Here is a 20738-nt window from a genome sequence, read left to right on the forward strand (position 1 = left end):
GATGAAAAGTGTGTACCAGTGTGCCCAGCTGAAGTTTGAGTCTTCCAGAATACTGAAATAACCTGAAGTACTGCAGTAGAAGAGATTTGCTTATACTTTATTAAACGATTAAATGATGTTAAAAACATCATTACTTGGTTGAAGCAACTTGAAGAACCGAGGATGGGTCCAGGGAAATATGTAACTTTCTGAGATTTCACAGCATGGCTTGGGACAGACCTGCCTTTTCCTGGGTGACACAACTGTATCCTCGTAAGTGCTACTGGAAGGATGGACTCATCAGTTCAAATGCTTTATATTGACACAATTATTTAACCATTCTTATTTTTTTTCAACTGTAGCAAAATTGTTTTAAAAATGTGCAGGTCTGTGGTTTTCTATTAAGAGAAAAAAAGGGCAACTATGTTTCATTAGGTATATATGACATCTGTTTTAAAGAACATCAGTGTTCTCTAAAACAGATGTCATATATATGCAAGTAGAGCCACACTTTGGTACAAAGATACTCAGTTCTTCCTCTGGTGTGTCTAGTAAATGCAATAGTATGTTTAAGGGTGGGAAAAGGTAGTATGCTTCACTCTCATTTGTGCAGACCCTTTGAAGGCTCAGGGGCTCAAAGTCTGAATGGAGGCTCAGGACTCTCAGAGGTCATGGACAGGCCTCTTGATGTCTATTTAGTGTGAGCATTTATAGCCACTACATGTGTGGATTTAACCACGCCATGTGTTGCATTTTGCTGTTTAATATCTTTGTTTCTCCACCATCTGGTTTCAAACTTTTGAACTCTGCATTTGATGTAGAAAACTAAGATGTATCATACAGGACATTTTAAAAGCCAGAATCTGATGCCTGAAGTGTTATCAAACCATCTTTTGAATGCTTTTTATGAACATAAAACCCTGAGTAAAATTTTTTAATTAACTACAAAGCAAAAGACAATGATTTCTGGGTTCAGGGATGCATGCCTTGCATCCAAGTAGTGCAGGAGGCTGAGGCAGGAGAACCACAAGATCAAATCCAGTCTTAGTAGTAAAAGTGATACCCTAAGCAACTCAGTGAAATTGTGTCTCTAATTAAATACAAAATAGGGCTTGGATGTTACTTAGTCAATGAGTGCACCTGAATTTAATCCTTGGTATACCCTGAAAATAAAATAAAATAAATAAATAAGACATTGACATAGGACCATTTGTCCAGCTGAGATTATGGAAAAAATATTGATGTGATCATAGAATTCAGGCATAAGATAATTTTATTAATGAGTTGGTTTGGTACAAGTAGGCCTCTAAGTCCAAATATAGCTTTTGGAAAAAAAAAGATGATTTGAATTCAATCAATACAGAGAAACTGAGGAAATGACAGTTGAACCTAGAGAGGTCCACAGAAGGAAAGAAACCAGGTCATCAAATCATGCTTCCTGCCCACTTCCATGGGCTAATGAGTAATGGCCAGAAGGGCAAGGGTTGGAATTTTATGGAGTCAGTGCTGCGGAGCTATCTCTGGGCAATGGTAATTTTTCTTTCCAGTATGAACTTTCTGGTGACCAATGAGGTTTCATCTTACAGGAAATGACTTTTACAGTCTATGTATTTGTGAGAATTGTTGCAAGTATGAATGATCTGTTTCTTGTTAACTTTTGAAGCATACTGAAAATTTGCCACATTCTTAACATTTACATGGCTCTTATCCAGTATGAATATTTGGTGAACAACAATACTTTTCCTAATAGAATAGCTTTGCCATATTCTTTGCATTTGTATGGTTTCTCTCCAGTATGAATTCTCTGGTGTTCAGAAATGTGTGATCTTTGATAAAGAGCTTTGCCATATCCTTTAAACTTGTATGACTTTTTCCTAGTATTAATTCTCTGGTGTCAAATAAGTTATGATATTCGATTAAAAGCTTTCCCACATTCTCCAAATTTCTATGGCTTTTCTCTGATATGAAGCCTCTGGTGTTGACTAAGGAGTGACCTTCAATTAGAAGATTTGCTACATTGCAGATATTTGTATGGTTTCTCCCCAGTATCAATTCTCTGGTGTTGAGTAAGACATGATTTTTGATTCAAAGCTTTGCAACATTCTTTACATTTGTATGGCATTTCTCCAGTATGAAGTCTCTGGTGTTGAGTAAGGTGCGATTTTTGATTAAAAGCTTTGCCACATTCTTTACATTTGTATGGCTTTTCTCCTGTATGAATTCTCTGGTGTTGAGTAAGGCATGATTTTTTATTAAAAGCTTTGCCACATTCTTTACACTTGTATGGCTTTTCTTCAGTATGAATTCTCTGGTGTTGAGTAAGGCAAGATTTTTGATTAAAAGCTTTGCAACATTCTTTACATTTGTATGGCATTTCTCCAGTATGAAGTCTCTGGTGTCGAGTAAGGTGTGATTTTCGATTAAAAGCTTTGCCACATTCTTTACATTTGTATGGCTTTTCTCCAGTATGAATTCTCTGGTGTTGAGTAAGGCAAGATTTTTGATTAAAAGCTTTGCCACATTCTTTACATTTGTATGGCTTTTCTCCTATATGAATTCTCTGGTGTCGAGTAAGGCATGATTTTTTATTAAAAGCTTTCCCGCATTCTTTACATTTGTATGGCTTTTCTCCTGTATGGATTGTCTGGTGTTGAGTAAGACAGGATTTTGTATTAAAAGCTTTGCCACATTCTTTACATTTGTATGGCTTTTCTCCAGTATGAATTCTCTGGTGTTGAGTAAGGCGAGATTTTTGATTAAAAGCTTTGCCACATTCTTTACATTTGTATGGCTTTTCTCCAATATGAAGTCTTTGGTGTTCAGTAAGGTGTGATTTTCGATGAAAAGCATTGCCACATTCTTTACATTTGTAAGGCTTTTCTCCAGTATGAAGTCTCTGGTGTTCAGTCAGGTGTGAATTTCGAATAAAAGCCTTTTCACATTCTTTACATTTGTATGGCTTTTCTCCAGTATGAATTTTCTGGTGTCGAATAAGGCATGATTTTTGATTAAAAGCTTTTTTACAATCTTTACATTTGTATGGCTTTTCTCCAGTATGAATCTTCTGATGTCGAATAAGCCATGATTTTTGATTAAAAGCTTTTTTACATTCTTCACATTTGTATGGCTTTTGTCCAGTATGAATCTTCTGATGTTGAATAAGGCATGATTTTCGATCAAAAGTTTTTTTACATTCTTTACATTTGTATGGCTTTTGGCCAGTATAAATTTTCTGCTGTTCAGGAAGGTGTAATTTTTTATTAAAAGCTTTGACACTTTCTTTACGTTTCCAGATTTTCTCTCCAGTATGATTACTGTAGTGTTTAAAAAGGTTTGAGCAACACTTAAAGACATTTTCACATTTCTTCAATTTGTAAGGTTTATCTCCATTGTAAAGACTATTGTTTTTAGTAACACATAGAATTTGAGTAAAATATTTTTCACATTCTTTACTTATGGAGGATTTATCACTGCTCCGATAAAGAATTGAGTTACTTTTAAATGCTTTTACATATTTTTTTAACTTGTAGAGCTTCCCACCAATATTAATTCTCTGGAGTTCAGGAATTCTTGTAGTTTTATTAAAAATGATTTCACATGCCTTATAGCTGTAATTTGTCTCCTGATTATAAAAGCTTGGATAAATAAATTTTGGGTATGGATTAAAAACTTTTTTACTTTTGTCATTGTAAAGCTCTTTTAAACGATCACATGGGTGATTTCTAGGATTTAAAAAAGAAGACAATTTCAATGACTTTCACAGAATTTACATTGTTTTACACCAAATCTATTATGCTGTGAATTACCTAGGGTAGAGACAGTCTACAGGTCCTAAAAGATTTATCATAAATATTGTTCTCTTTGAGTATCACTGAGGATGTTTTTAAAATTCTTTCTACTTTTAAATAAAGCAATATTAGGAAAGTACAATTACTCCCACATTCATTATTATTCCATGCATTACCACAAGGAGAAACTGTTCATTTCATCATATTTGTAAAGTAATTATCAGGGAGACTACTAAAACTCAGAAATTTCTTCTTCTCCTTCTCCTTCTCCTTCTTTTTAATCTAAACTGTCTAAAGAAATCTTTGTGGATATTTACTCAATGGTGAATTTTAAATTATTCCAGTGACTAACTATAGCATGAAATAGACTACATTGCAAATTTTTTTATTTTTTAGAGGAATGGTATAATTACAAATGCTGTTCAAATATATTCACAAGCACCCACAGGTCCTCAAATGTGACTGCCATATGTGTTGTTGTCTCTCTCCAGCTTAGCCAATGTCCCACATCCCTACAGATCCACCTTGCCTCCAACACACTATTGTCTAGTTTTAATTTGTGGGGAATCCTGCAGGCACTGGGACATAATCATTGTCCTGATGTGTCAGAGTATTCTTCATTAAGCCAAAGAACAAACTTCATCTGAGCTGGGCTGCTCAACTTTCCAGCAAATTATCTATCACTGAGGGTGTTTTAAAAATTCTTTCTATGTAACTAGCTCACTGAAATAAGTTAGAAAATACTTTTGATTTGTCAAAAACATTTTCCTTTAGATGCACAGATAAGTAGTCTTAGGGCCTCAGAGAAATCTAATAGCAACAGGATTTAGTTCACTAGGGACATGTATAGGATCCAGGAAGTCTCTGTTTCTCACACTTGGAAATTTTTTCCCTTTCCACCCCAAATCACAAAAATGCATAGATCTTTTGGGATATTCACTAGGAGTCTGGTCAAAATACCTGTTGATATGAAAGATGAAGCAGTGCATGTCAGATAGAGCTCCTGAAAGATATCTATAAACTGTGCATTAAATTTTTAAAAAAGCATGGAAGTCTTTAGGGAAAAAAGTCTGGTATCTCTGAACTCACAGATGAAATCCAGCTGGGTTGAGACTATCCAGTACATGTTATATACTACCTAGTTTTGTCTAAATTCAGCATGGCACTGGAGATGGTATCAACCATTGGAACCATATAGCCACTTAGCATCACAGAGATGGGTGAGACATGTCAGAATGCCAATCAACCTGTCTCAAGAAAGATTCTTCCTGTTGAAATCTTATTCCTATTTTGATGCACACTCCCTTAAATAAAGAACTGGAAAAATTATCTAGCAATTTTTTTTCAGAACTTATGTGGTCTAGAGAATCTATAAGATGTTTTACCTCTTTTAACATAAGTTCTTGCCAGGTCTTATATTCCTTTACTAATTATTTCAGATACTTATTTTTTTTTCAGATGGCTCATCACCATCCAAAAAACAAATTACTCAGGTGGGATGCTTGATGTCCCATGACATGGAGTAATTATGCTAACTGTTTTTTGAGAGAGAGAGAGAGAGAGAGAGAGAGAGAGAGAGAGAGAGAAAGAGAAAGAGAGAGTGTTTTAATATTTATTTTTTTTAGTTTTTCGGCAGACACAACATCTTTGTTTGTATGTGGTGCTGAGGATCGAACCCAGGCTACACACATGCCAGGCAAGCATGCTACCACTTGAGCCACATACCCAGCCCTAATTATGCTAACTTATGAGCCATAAATACATTGGGAACTACACAAAGACTGCTTCAAGTTGAATTAAAATTATAAATAAATATTTACAAGCACCTTTGACTCAAACTATCAAGTTTCAGGGAGAAGGTTGTACAGAAGTGGGCTTCTGCAATGGTAGACAGAATCATGAAATGACAAAGACATTATAGATCTTCTTTTTCTTACAGAGGAGAAGTTTAATTGTAAGCCATTCCTCATTCAAAGGTTGTCTTAAATCACCACTGTGGCTGCTTTACTTTTCTCAAAGGGTTATACAATTATTAGCTTAAGCCCTTCATTGTTCTTAATTTGGCCCACACCATCCCTACTACTTCTATTCCAGGCATGTTTTATACCTCTTAGCACAATCCCAGAAAAGTGTCAGAAGACTTTCACAATTCTCACAAGACCCTCATGTCTGCTTTTGGGGTTTTATGCATTCCTGCAAGCCATTTGGGCTGTGGGTTTTCTGGGAGACAGTGCTAAAAGTTTCTGAGACTTTTCTGTGTTTCGATTGTCATACATGACAGATGAGCTCTTTGCTTATTTGATGGTTTTTAGAAAGATTCAACTGCTTCTCTTCTCCTTTTTTGCTTAATTATTATTGCATTTAAAAAGCAATACCTACCAAACTTTCACTGTAAACACATTTAATTACTGAATTGTTCTTTTAGCACAAATGTCTTAGTAAGGCTTGTTGCAGCATTTCTTAATCTGCATGTTTTTCTTTTCTTTAAGTAGAAATACTACACATGTGTTTAAATTAAAAGACAATTTGTCTATACTGTGTAGAAAATCTCCTTCTTATTACTTTATAAAAAAGACAGATTAGAATGCTGCAACTTTAAATTAATGATCTGTACACTTTTCTCTAACCTGCACTTATGTAGAGATCATCCAAACTTTTAAAAATGTAAATGATAATAAGCATTTTATAACTTTTTGAGATTTTCATTATAATGCCTATTTCTATTCTAATCCTATTTAAAAGCTGAGACAAACAGGTTTACTTTTTATTTTTCTAAAGATATTTTTAAGATACAGCTTCATAATACCCTGTAAACATTGTGTAAATATAATTTCATACATATTTTTGCAATTTAAAATTTTGTATATTGCAAGTGGTTTTACACAAAATACTGAGTAGTAAAAATTTTAGAATTACAAAAATGTAATTTAAAGTTTAACCAAATAAAAACAGAATGGCACTAGTTGAGCAGTCAGTCTTTTTAGATGTTTGTAATAATATAAACTGATGAACTTGTAATTTTATGAATAAATAATTTTCATGTTTTTTCCCACTCATTCAGACAAATTTTCTGAACTTCCCTCTCTTTCAATTTAAATTTCTTGTTTAAAACCAAGTATTAACTGTCCTGCTTTCCATACCTTTGCTTTTTCAAGTTTTGCAAAGAATATTTTATTTCTTGCTCTCCTGAAAATTCTTGGTTTTGATTAGAAGTCACACCTAAAAAAAATAATAGGAAGTTATTTCACTTACTATGGTGAATAACTCTGCAATTATATAAAACTTTACCAAAGTGGGGGGGGGAATAGCAAGAGAAAAGTATGATTCAAGGCCATTATTACTCAAAAAGTATATAGATTTTATTACAACATGATGACAAAAGCTTTGAGAATTTTCAAAAATACCATAAGAAATTATACCACCACAGATGAGGACAAAATGCAAACTGACTAACATTACTACAACAATTTCAAATCATAGCCCTTAACTTCAACATATTCAGAATCCACCTGTGATTCAAATATTCAGGAAATGTATATCTCTTATTTGTTTATTTATATTTTTGTCGTTGGGGGGATTATTTCATAAGAGAATACAGGGGTATTCAATCACCAAACTAGATCCACAGGCATTTATGTATTTCTACATATCTATTTCTATATCTATATCTATATACTTTTTTAATGATAGTTTATCAAAAAGATGCTGAAATTTATTTTAAACTGGCATTCCACTGTCTCAGCTTTCCAGTTATATGGAATTATATTTATATATCATTGCACATCACCTTTTTTTCTTTACTTTGAAATTCCAAATATTTTACAAAATGACTATAATGATCTAGTTGAACCAATTTTGAATAGAAAAATACCAATGAAAATAATAGCTCACACAATAAAGAGTATATTCCACCCCTGCAAAATAAAAAAATCATCATAAAATTTATGAAATACATATTAAGGCAGTTTTTTATAGTAGATAAATTTATAAATATCAACAAAATTTGAAATCTAGAGAAATAAGTTCTTTCTCATCAGTAATTTATGTAGAAATAACCTAATTTGAAAACAAGTAATCAGAAAACAATGTGATTAAAAGAATATATTAAAATAAAATAAAAATATATTAACTATGTCAGATGCAAATCTACGTAAAGTTCTCTTAAGATATAAGGTAACAAAAAGACTAAAAACAAAATGATATAATATTATACTCAAAATTGCAAAGGTGATAGTAATTATATATATGAGATACAAAGTAGAATATCATACAAAGATAAATATGACTAATCACTGGAATACAATCATAGTAGAAACATTTATGACTCAAATAATATTTTTATAGAAAGAAATCACAGAAAAACAATTCTAGAAAGAAATCACAGAAAAAAAATTCAACAGCATAAGAAACAACACAGTAATAGTAGGATACATCAATCCCCAGTTGATGCAAATAAAAAAATATGATTGCATTAGGACCCAGAGAATGAAAAAACTTCAGAAAACTTTAAAAACTAATTAGGTTTACAGAGGCAATCTTCTTTATAGTGTATGGAATATTTTTCCAAAGAGATCAGGTTAAAAATACAAAAATTTAAAGATATTAAAATATTGAAATTGCATTGTAACATAAAATAATAAGTTGGAAGGAAAAAGTGAAAGTGATATTCTAAATTGATGAATATAAGTTTAAAGCCAAATTCAGCAATTAAGCAAGGCCCTAAGTAACTTACCTAGTCACTATCACAAAATAAAATATAAAAATAGCTACCAGCTAGGCACAGTAATATACACCTGTAATTCAAGCAGCTTGGGAGTCTGAAACAGCAGGATTGTGAGTTCAAAGCCAGCCTCATCAACAGAAAGGGGATAAGCAAATCAAGAAGACCATGATTCTATGTAAAATAAAAAATGGTACTTGAGATGTAGCTCAGTGGACAAGTGCCCCTGAGGTCAATCCCCAGTACCCTTCCCCAAAAAGAGCTATTGATGTGGCTCAGTGGTTAAGCACCTGTTCTAAAAAATAAGTGCCAGTAGCATGATTGTTTGGTTTTACATATAAGAAGTATATGTAAAACCAAACAATCAATATTATTTTTGTGTAAACAAAATAAGTTATTTGAACAATTCTTTAGAATATTCTTTGTGCATCCATAACTACACATAAAAAATTAATAATGCTTCCTTATATAAAATAATAAAAGCTACAACATTCAATGGAATGAGGTTAAATGAGAAAGCCATGAGTAATAAAATTGAAAGTATATCAATTAGCCCTCAACTTGATGGTCAAGTCAAAATATATTTACAGACATATTCTCATTAAACAACATTCAAAAGAGATCAATATGGCAAGCCAATCAAATATCATTTCAAATGGCTACATGAAGGCAATTTTAAATGAAAAAGTTAGAAATCTTTTCAAAGATAATAAATTATATAATATCTACAATGATCAACATTTAGGAGAATATGTTAAGTAAAAGAGTAATTCACACCCCCCCAAAAAAAGAAATACCAGTTAATTCTACTTCTGAGAGATATCTACTATAGCCAAATATGAAAACCAAAAGGAATGGTATTAGGGATGAAAAACTAAGGAAAAGGAGAACTTGTTTGAAGAAAAAATGTGATACAAATTCTCTAGAAATAAAAAAAGTTACAAAAAATTTTGAATGAACAGAACTGAACACTATATTTTAAATATGTAAGATAATAAGTTCAGCAAAGATATACAGTTTTGACCACAATTACATATTTGACAAATATATAAAAGATAAAAGAATTGTAAACATCTTTATGGTACCTTTAAAAAGCTAAAGTCTTACTCCTAGACAATAGAACAGATTTATATTTGTAGAGATGATGAATATGCCATTAATTCTAGCTACTTGGAAGGCTGAAACATGGAAATACTATTCCAACTTTTGCCACTTAGCAAGAGTCTATTTCAAACTAAAAGTCAAAAGGGGGTGATGACGTAGCTCAATATTACAAGAACCTCTGTGTTCAATCTGCTGTATGTATGTGTGCGTGTGTGTGTCTGTGTGTGTGTTTGTATATATATATATATATCTACAAAATTTAGATACATTACATGATTAAGCACAAAAGTAGAGTAAATAATCAGGGCACTATATACGATCATATATAAAACAGGGATAATATTTATACCTGTGAGTAAAAGCATAGAAAACTTGATTGAAAAATGGCATATGGGTCACCTGCAGTTTAATTTTACCCAATGCTGTCCTAAAGTGACAAGTCATGATAATTTCTATTCAATTATTAAATATGGATATAAAAACAAAAGCAGTATCACTAATGTTAGAAAAGATAATGAACAACACTAAAGCTCTCTAAAGAGTGAGAGTCAAAAAAGACACAAGAATTAGAGAAATTTTACCTACAATATTATGAATAAATGTATTACAATATAAATCTTTCTTTTAATTTTTGTATCTATAGATGAATAGAATGCATTTATTTCATCCATTTATTTTTTGCAGCGCTAAAGATAAAAAACAATGGCTCACATGTGTGAGGCAAGCCCTGTGCCACTAAACTACAGCCCCAGCCCTGAAAATTCTTCTTTAAACCACATTGATCAGCTATACTTACATAACCACTAGGAGCAGGTATTGTGAAATACTGCTATTCATTACATGGCAGAAAAACTTCACAGAATATTCAGTATAAGCATTCATATAAAGTTCTGATGAGAAAAATTTGAATGAATAAATATTTAAATTATATTAAAGAAACTCTCCTGTAATATTAATATCTTACACTGGTTTTGCCTAGAGCTATTTGGAAATGAGCAGATTTTCAAGGGAGCTCCCAAATGCAAATAAATGCCAGGTTATCCATATCCTCACAGTCATTGTGGAATAATTTGTAGGGGTGACAAGACTTTGTTGCCCCGCCTTAGAATGCCCTGCCATTTTCCCTAGGAAATAGTCAAGTAATTAAATACATGTGCAATGTAAAGCTGCTATGGCAGTGCCCTGCTTGAAAAGGCTGTGCACTAGAGTGTTATCAGCCTGAAACATAATCTCTGGCACACAATTCCTCGGAATAAAAAAAAACTCTCTTTTTAGACAAGCACAATGGTTCACTGAGTCTAAACCTGTCCATAAAACAGTAACTTTATACAATGGACTTTCTTGAAAGCTACACAAAACTCCTAACACTGCACTTTGCAACTTAGTATATAACTGAGAAATAAGCTGCATAATGTTGTTAAGTTTGAAATCTGCCTAGTAATAAAGTAAACAGTATGTACTAGTGATGCCAATGATCTAAATTAACCTATTGATATAAATAAAGCTTGGCAGTTTGGCCTCTCTGTCACTATGCCACATTTTCTGTCACTTGTCTGTGTCTTCTGTTGATTTTCTTTTTTTTAAAAAGAGAAAGTGGGAGAGAAAGAGAGAGAGAGAGAGAGAGAGAGAGAGAGAGAGAGAGAGAGAGAGAGAGAATTATTTTTTTTTGGTGGAAACAACATCTTTGTTTGTATGTGGTGCTGAAGATCAAACCCAGGGTGCATGCCTGCCAGGAAACCGAGCTACAACTTGAGCCACATCCCCAGCCTCTCTTCTTTTGATTTTCCTACAATATTTTGTTAATTTAAATGTAGGGAGATCACTGAAGAACAAGAGGGAGCTTAAATAACTGATATGCATGGTAAATAGAGACCATGAAATGATCTTTAATGATTACAACTGAAACAAACCTAGGCTTGAAAAAAATATTTTCTGTCAGATTTTAGCTAATCAATTAACATTTTAAATGTGAATTCCTCTTTAATTTTGGACCTCTTATTTGTATTCTTTGCTTCATTGATTTCTACCCAACCTGACATGTCTACTGTCACTTGTCTTCGAATCTCAAGGTTATTTCGTTCGAGACCACGTGGTGACCAAAGATTACATGGAGACATCAATACATTTTTGATGGAATATGTCATGTTTTGTTATTTTCTTGGTAACTAAAGAAGTCTTTTTAGTGTTACCCTCATTAGGAAAAAAAGAAAGAGTAAATATCCTATAAGAGTCTACAAAATTATTTTCTCAAACATTTTTTGTCTAGACAAAGACACTAAAATACTTTGAAATCATTTTCGTTCTCTGCATTGTGAGCACTACTTAGAAAAGATAGGTTAAACATAAAAAGAAAAAAATAATAATATTTTCTTTTCCACATAAACAAATGCCCAATCTTTGTACTAAAAACAAGATACAAACTTTTTAATGCAGAATAAAAGCTACCATAAGATACTCTATAAAGTTAAAAAAATAAATATTGGTTTTCAATTAAAAATTCTGAATGAAATTTAGACTCACCAATAAAGAGTAGGTTTTTACAGATCTCTAACATCACATCTCGATACAAAGTCTGCTGAGAGGGGTCCAGGAATTTCCATTCCTCTTCCGAAAATTCAATGATCACATCTTTTAATGTCAATGGCTCCTGAAATAAAAATAAAGAAATACATATTACATAAACCATATGATTAATGACATAGTACTTAATTTCATACAAATATTAATGAGAGTTAAAAGAGGTGGCTTTCATATATGGTAGTGATGTCAACCATTTAGTAAGACACTTTTTTTTGTGGTGCCCGAGACTAAACCCAAGGCTTTTTGCATGAAAGGCAAGCATTCTACCAACTGAGCTATATCCCCAACCCCAATAATTTATTATAAGAAGTAAAATTTGTGGCTAATTTTGTTATAATGAACCCCAGGGAGCAGCACATGTGAAGCAAAACACTGAAGCACAAAAAGTGGGAAAAAATCCAACATAATTCCAAAGGATAAATAATAGTTGCAATTAGTTATTGAATATTCAAAAGAAGCACAACCAAACAAAGCAATGATACTTGAGATATGCATAACAAAATTATAAGTAATAACAATACTCAAATGATGGTGGTTACCTTAGTGTGTTGAAGACATAAGATATCACTAAAGACACACCAAAACTTTCAACAGTCCACATAATTATTTGAATGTTTATCTCCAAAGTTGTCTATCTTCTCATTATTTAAATATAACATAAATCTACAGTGTATTTTAAAAATTACTTTTACAACATCACAACTCACTTCTAAAACAAAAGAATAAAAATTTTAACTAGCAAATGATTACAAAACACTTAGGTACTTGGGTCAACTTGAATCACATGGCACAAAGTTATAACAACAAAAAAAATAAAAAAGCAAATTAAGTGAATAGACTGTTAATCTCTCAGTTCATAAGGAAACTGACACATCAGGTTTAACATTCCCAGATTCATAAAACCACTCTCACTGTGAAACTGAATCCTCACTTGGCTCATTTCAAAGTAGAAAGTGAGAAAATACTAAGCCATTAAGAAAAAAATTCTGAAAGGCTCTGGCACCCTAAATGCCTCTCTGCTAGCTTGGAAATACTCCTTTTACCAGGGTCTCAGTTATCACTAGTGAACAAACACATACATGAAGTTAGTTTAACATTCAGATCTGTGATGTCTTTCTTCTGAAACAGCATTTTTTATAATTAGAGATTTAATCCAGCGGCATTCTACACCTGAAACGCATTTCAAAAAAATTTGATGTTTTTTAATTGTGACAAATGGGCTTACAATGTTGCTTAGGGTCACTAAATTACTGAGTCTTGAATCATATTTACTTTCTTCCTACCTAATTTTTCCACATCACAATGATTACAAGTTTGTGCAACGTTTCCTGACTCTGCAACCACTTTTGATACCAAATGTGCAAACTTGAACAACAACCAATATTTCAACAACTAGTAGTCCAATAATTCGCTTCTGATACCATCTAGTACAGATCCCACAAGTTTGGTGTTCACTACTATCAAATTTTACTAACTTATGTACCAGTTTCAAGCCCCAGAATAGAACAATATTCATATTTATAATTAATTTCCTATAAATTAGGGTTCTCTACATTTACTCACTCAAGTTACTTATTCTGATAAAAAAGAACACACTTATGTATACCAGCTTGTTATAAATTATATAAATCTGGAAGTTGACAATTGAATCCTTGCATAGAATCTAAAAAAATGTCAGAGGAAAATGGGACACAATATAGGACATTTTTTAAAATAAGTGGTTGAATATATTACCTCCAATTTTTATGTTCTGCCATAGAAGAGCCCCTTTCTCAATAAGATTTAGAAGATCCTCACTATTTTAAACATTCTGATTCAGATACTTATTCTGAATATTCCCATTGTTTTACATAAAATAATATTAAATGAACACTTTTACATTCAGGGGTCAGAACATAATATTTGTTAAAAAAAACAGGTTGGTATTCTTTAGATAATTTCCTTTATATGAAACTCTAAGAATACTGAGCCATCTCATAGTGGCCCAAACCAACATACACACAATTTTCTTAAAACTCCTAAGTATTCATTGGCTTCAGGGTAAAGGATACTTCATTTGGAATTTTGATTTTTTTTTTTTGGTACAGTGGTATTCTACAATTTAGATATATTCTAGACCTTTTATTTATTTTTTTTTTGAGACAGTCTCTCACTAAGTTGCTACACTAAGCTTCAGTTTTGATCTTTCATCCTCAACCTCCAGGTTGTTGTGATTTCTGGCATGTCACAATATGTCCAGAAAGATATGAATGCTCTAACTTCCTTTGGTCCATTTTCATTTCACCTTATTTATTTGCTATGTCTTCTGCTATATTTAAAGCTTCGTCCCAGGGTCTCATAAACTGACTTCCAGACCACTCACATATAATCGAATCAAGCCTTTATTGAAGCACACCAGTGGCGGCTGACCAGAACATAAAGCTGTTCCCCTGATCAGCCCCACACAATTGCAAGGGCACTCCTTATAAGCCTGAAAACTGCAAAAGGGATGTTCAGGGGGTCTAGCCAATGCAAGCAAGCCAGGTTACAGAAGCAAAACACTGCAGTCAAGCGGAGGGAAGTCTAACCAATCACAGTTAGCCCAGTCACCCCAGTTACAGAAACAGAGCCCCGTTACCCTAGCTATAGAAACAATACCCCATTAGTTAGTTCTGTGTTCTTAAAGGTTTCTATAGCAAAAAGAAAAGAACATCTTGCTTCAGTCATGACTCTTCTACTTGGCATGGTTGTTTTACAGGATGAAGTCATAAAACAAAATGGAGTCACATTTGTTCCTACTATCACATTCCCCACTTGGTTTTAGTAGGTTTGATGTCAATCTTGCACATCATAGGCCTCAGATTTTTTTTCCTTCTGTGTCTAAAGGACTATACTGGGCTCACAAGACCATAAGTTTTACCTCATCTACATTCTTTTGTAAGAGGCAGGGTCCTACAATAATACCAATCAGGAGAAGGACTAGGGTCCTAACTTTGGCTGAAATGATGATAGCCAACCAAGGGGACCATGAGAATAGGTTTTGGATCCAATTGCCAGAAGCTTCTAGTGCTTCACCTCTTTCCTTTAACCTGTTTCTCACAAGCGCCCGACTGTCCTTTATTATCCCAGAATGGTTTGCATAGAAACAAGTTTATCCTGGAGCCTTACAATGTCCTCCTTGTTTCAGAAAGAGACCATCTAGACCTCATCTGTTTTGTAAGACTACTTCTGTCAGAGAGTCTAGTGAAACCTCTAGTTTGGAGATTGACCTTTCTAATTTTCTAAACCTATATTTATTTGATGGCTGAGGGACTTAAAATTTTTAGAGCTTGTGACAAGACCTGCAGTTCCTAAAGCAGTAGATCCAGCTATTCCCAAAACAGTTAGGAGAGGAACTAAAATGGGGGCAGCCAGTCTATGTTGATAAATCAGTGGGGCCTGGCCTTTTAATAAGTCCAGGTGTTCTTTTCCCTTTTCTCCATCAAAATAGTAGGTTACATAGTACAGAGTTATTGACAGTTTGGAGATTTAGTCAAGGAGTTCAAAGTGGGACCCAGGAAGCACAATCTTTGGTGAATAGGGATTTTTTCCACTTATAAGTTTGTTTGTAGAAGCAAGTGTCTCTTTTTGGTAGATCACCTAGGGTGATCTTGGAAGCAGTTTTCCAGGTACATCTTCCTGAGCTAGACATATTGGTGAACATCTATATTGACCATAATTTTTTCTCTAATATTAGGGACCTCCAACTGCCGTAAGGGAAAAGGGCGATGACCGTTCTTGCTACTTCTAGCTGAAAGGGGGGGCGTTGTGCAGTGGGCAAGCAGTTTGGAGTCCCTTTCTAGAAACTGAGTGGGTCAAGGAGTCCATGGTAAAAATCTGGTTCAGGAAGAACAGGATGAAAAGTCACCATGGGTGGGCACTTCTATGAGAGAAACAAAAAGACATGAGTGCTGAAGTAAGATTAATACAAAATAGCAGTGGTAGCATCTGGAATCTGTCCATGAATATCGTGAAAATGACAGAAATTAATAATTGTTTACCAGGAGTCAGAAGACCTGAGAAAATGTCCCCATAACAAGGCGTACCAAAGACTAATAAGGCACTTTTTTAGGGAACATAAATCTTTAACATTGTCAGAATTATCAGGAATGTAGACACAACATTTAGTTAAATTAGTTAATGTCATCTGATTTTTGTAAAAATACCTTTTTGACATGACACTGTTTTCAGTAAAGATCCTTTTGTTAATTAAGGCTAGATAATTATATTAATAAATATTGATTACATCTATCTGGTAGGAAGTTAGGAAGATCTGTAGGCCTTGAACTGACTAAAAACTTCTGGCAGTTTTTTTATTGGTAGTTATCAGGCATTTTTGCCTAAAAAATTTTTCTGTGTTGCCTCCAGTCTTTCTTATTTTGGGAGATGCTAACACTAGTGTACATTTTAAGTTACATTAAAATAATTGTTGTTTCTTTTTAAATGTCCAGAAATGGCTGTGCTTTGGTTTTAACTGTTTTTGCTAGTTGTTTAAGACCAAGCTGGACAAACTGACCTTCTTCCTATCTATTGGTAAGAGTCAGCTGAGTTTCCTTGGTGGAAATTCTTGGGGAACATGTGAGCAGCATTTTAGCTCTGTTACTGTCATCTGCATTAGGATGGTCTTGCTGACCATATGGTTTCCCTTGGAAGCATCAGGCACGTCTCCTTTTTAAATGTCCCTCCTGTTTTGCAGCATGTACACTCATTGGCTTTCTGTTCTCCCTTGGTCTCATTAATCTCCCTTATTGGGAGGTTATGTAGCCCGAATTTGCAAAGCTTTTTCCCCTGTCCTGGGTTCAGGCTGACTTAGAGGGCAAGAGCCAAATGTTGGTTTCTTCGGCTCTTTTATTTTACCGTTAATTTTTAAGTTTGGCCTTAAACATCCAGCAAGTCAGTTTTATCAGATTTAAAGTAAGAATGCTGGGCTTTGACTTTAATCTTTATAACTTTTCAGTTAATTTTTAACATAACACAATATCCTTATTTTATTTATTAATTTCCATAATGCTGAAGATCTGCCTGAAGGCAGAAGATGACACCTTAGCATCTACTGTATGATCTAATCACTGTACACCAACAAGGCAGCTTGCAGATACAGAGAGTCCATTAGATTTTGACTATAAAAACTCTCTCTTGCCAGGTCATTCTCTCTTGCTCTCTCCTTTTTCTCTCACTTTCTCTCTCATTCTCCCTTTTTCTTTTTCTCTCTTTTGCAGTTCTCTCTCTCTCTCTCTCTCTCTCTCTCTCTCTCTCTCTCTCTCTCTCTTTGTGTTAATCAGACACGTCACAGTAAAGGTCTCTTGGTTGCTCTTAGTGTAGTGGTCACATTTTTTAGTTATAATGAGAATACAAAGTGAAATTAACAATCGTAAAAACATATTTAGCTTGTATATAATTTTGAACCGTGGCTGAGTTACACATTATATTTTTTATTAGAGATCACAGTAATTTTGTAATAAAATTAATCTTTGAATATAACTTTAAATTAACTAAAATCTGGCCTACTTTGAAGTTATTTTGACATGCTGTAAGGTGGGAGGCAGAGCCTTATCTCAGGTAAGGCAGGGCTTTTTACAAATCTTAGTGTTTTAGTGCTAAAGCTGATCTTTGTTTCTCTTTTTAGATCTAGTTTTATAAAGTTTACACATATTGTTTTGTGACTCTTTATGAATGTTAGCTAGCACAATATGACATACTTCTAAAACATTAATTAAGGAAAGGCTGAGAACACTTAACCTTTTTTTAATGTGGAAAAGTGGCAGAATGTTTTATAATATTTAACCTTTAAATAGATTAGGCTCTCATTACTTTTTAAATTTAGGGTAAAAGGTAACATAAGATTTGGTTGCACAATATCAATTGATATAAATAAATCTCCAATAAAATCTATTATCTCTATAAGTTTAAATTACCAATACAGATAATTTTATTTTGGAGAATACCACCTTGATAAAATGTTTCCTTAAACCTTTTACCTTAAAGACTTGTATACCTGAGAGATATGAAGACACTTAATCTGTAAAAAAGAAAAATGTACCACACTTTTATTGATGTTTTTATATTAACCAAGGTTAGCTTTTAAAGGAAAATCTACACTTTGTAAAGTAAGACAATACTTTAAAATAACAGTTGCTGTTTAGCCACAGATGTACAAACCTTAATTTTTCCAAGATTACTTGTTCTAGGGGATAAAACTTAACAGACATAACATAATTAATTAATAAAAATAAATTTTTTTTGAAGTTTTTGTCAATTTAACATATAAATATATCAGTACATTATTATTTGTCCATAGGGAACAATCTTGAATAGTTTTAAATATTTGTGTTACATATATATAACCAACTTAGGTACATATAAACTGTTTAATATTTGTCTTTTATTATAGAGCTTTATATTACTTAATTAGACCCTTTTGTTGTTAACTTAGATGTATTCTAATTTTACTTTACCACATAAAAACTTTTAACCTGGAAAGATTTTTCAGTAAATATATTTTTATATTTAGAACTTTTTAAATAATCTTTTAACCCATTGGTCCTTTTTCTGTACCTTGAAATAACCCTTATATTTTTTTGAATTTAGATAAATTAATCCCCTTTAATAATATGAAATATTTGTTACTTACAGTACTTTAATTGAAATACAATTGAAGAATCTTGACTCGTTGTATGTAGAATTATACCTGTTGGGACTTTGTAATTTATAGTAACCTTGTTTTTATAATAACACAAAATAATTTTAAACTTTCTTTATGTTTACCAATTTATGAAAACACCAACATTCTTTAAATATTTTACCTTATGGAATTTAAAGAGTTAAGAGTATTTGATATTATATTTAACAGTTAGCATTTTAACTTTGTACCAATTAGATGTCTTTAACAAACAAATCCATGATTAATCTTATATACTTTTAGATAAAATTTACAAATCTTTTTTTTAAAACAATGTATCAGACAAGTGCATTGAATAGTATTAGTAATCTTTTGTTGTTGTTGTTGTTGTTGTTGAATAAAAACCCTAGAGACAATGAATATCAGACACTTTATAGACATTAACATTTTAACAGCTCTTTAAACATCTAGAAACAAAACTGTGCATTAGTAACTTTAAAGACATTTGTACTTTTATCTATTTTCCCAATTTAAATTGAATCTTTTAAATTATATTAACCAAAAGTATTTGGATCCATTTTTTAAAATTTTAATTTATGAGCTCATATGTCAATATTTTTTTGTACCAAATATATGTAGACATGGTAATACACATATAGACAGACAGTACACTGGTGCACCCACACAAAGCAAACAGACAAAAAAAAGCCTTGTAGCTTATTTTTTTAAAACCAATTAGAATGAGAGTTAAGCCTTGTAAATTGGACTCAGAATAAAGCAGAGGGTAATCAGAAAAACATATTAACCTACGCATATAACAAATATAGAATTTTAAATATTTTCTGACCTTATTCCTGAGGGGGTCTCGTTCATGAAAGCTGAAAAGAGTTGAGGTAACATAGACCAATGAAGGGGGTTTATTTTTCCCTGGAGGAACTTCCCAAAGACGCAACTTCATTGGTCTCCTTGGGAGAGTTCCCCAGGTTGCGGTCCCATTCTAAACAAGTTTTTCTGGTTTCTTGGATAGCGGCCAACAACTTTTAGCCTGACATTGAAGAATCTTTAGACCATTTTTTAATAGTTGGGAATTATTCATGCTTGTAAATACTGAAAGACAAAAGTCAAATTTCCTACACAAAATTATGCTTTTTGTTATACACTTTAGCAATAATAATTTTATAAAACACTTTAGTTTTAATCTGTCCTCTATAGGACAGTAAGATTTGCAGCCATTAGGAAGTCAAACAACAACAAGTGCTGGCGAGGATGTGGGGAAAAGGGTTCACTTGTACATTGCTGGTGGGACTGCAAATTGGTGCGGCCAATTTGGAAAGCAGTATGGAGATTTCTTGGAAAGCTCGGGATGGAACGACCATTTGACCCAACTATTCCCCTACTCGGTCTATTCCCTAAAGACCTAAAAATAGCACACTATAGGGACACTCTTTGTATCTAGAATTATACCTGTTGGGACTTTGTAATTTATAGTAACTTTGTTTTTATAATAACACAAAATAATTTTGTGTTATTATAAAAACACTGATACATCCATGTTCATAGCAGCACAATTCACAATAGCAAGACTGTGGAACCAACCTAGATGTCCTTCAATAGACGAATGGATTAAAAAAATGTGGCATTTATACACAATGGAGTATTACTCTGCATTAAAAATTGACAAAATCATCGAATTTGCAGGAAAATGGAAGGCATTAGAGCAGATTATGCTAAGTGAAGCTAGCCAATCCCTTAAAAACAAATGCCAAATGTCTTCCTTGATATAAGGAGAGTAACTAAGAACAGAGTAGGGATGAAGAGCATGAGAAGAAGATTAACATTAAACAGGGATGAGAGGTGGGAGGGAAAGGGAGAGAGAAGGGTAATTGCATGGAAATGGAAGGAGACCCTTAGGGGTATACAAAATTACATT

General features: G+C 32.9%; 1 protein-coding gene across 1 annotated transcript; it reads right to left on the minus strand.

Annotated features, from left to right (window-relative positions):
* Window positions 1-1975: 1975 nt before the first annotated feature.
* LOC143386498 (uncharacterized) lies at window positions 1976-19766 on the minus strand. The gene is made up of 4 exons (XM_076841556.1): window positions 19656-19766; window positions 12112-12238; window positions 6908-6986; window positions 1976-3701 (listed from the first exon to the last, which is right to left on the minus strand). The coding sequence occupies exons 1-4, from the start codon at window positions 19764-19766 to the stop codon at window positions 1976-1978; spliced, it is 2043 nt and encodes a 680-aa protein (XP_076697671.1).
* Between the last annotated feature and the right edge of the window lie 972 nt (window positions 19767-20738).

The sequence above is a fragment of the Callospermophilus lateralis genome, unplaced genomic scaffold (genome assembly GCF_048772815.1).
Source record: "Callospermophilus lateralis isolate mCalLat2 unplaced genomic scaffold, mCalLat2.hap1 Scaffold_116, whole genome shotgun sequence".
NCBI classification, from domain to species: Eukaryota; Metazoa; Chordata; class Mammalia; order Rodentia; family Sciuridae; genus Callospermophilus; species Callospermophilus lateralis.

Coding starts and splice junctions, on each gene's coding strand:
- LOC143386498 (XM_076841556.1), bottom strand. CDS start 19,766: ATGAAGTTGCGTCTTTGGGAAGTTCCTCCAGGGAAAAATAAACCCCCT. Junction 12,239..19,655: donor GAGACCCCCTCAGGAATAAG/GTCAGAAAATAT, acceptor TTTTTATTTCAG/GAGCCATTGACATTAAAAGA. Junction 6,987..12,111: donor TAAAAACCTACTCTTTATTG/GTGAGTCTAAAT, acceptor TATTTTTTTTAG/GTGTGACTTCTAATCAAAAC.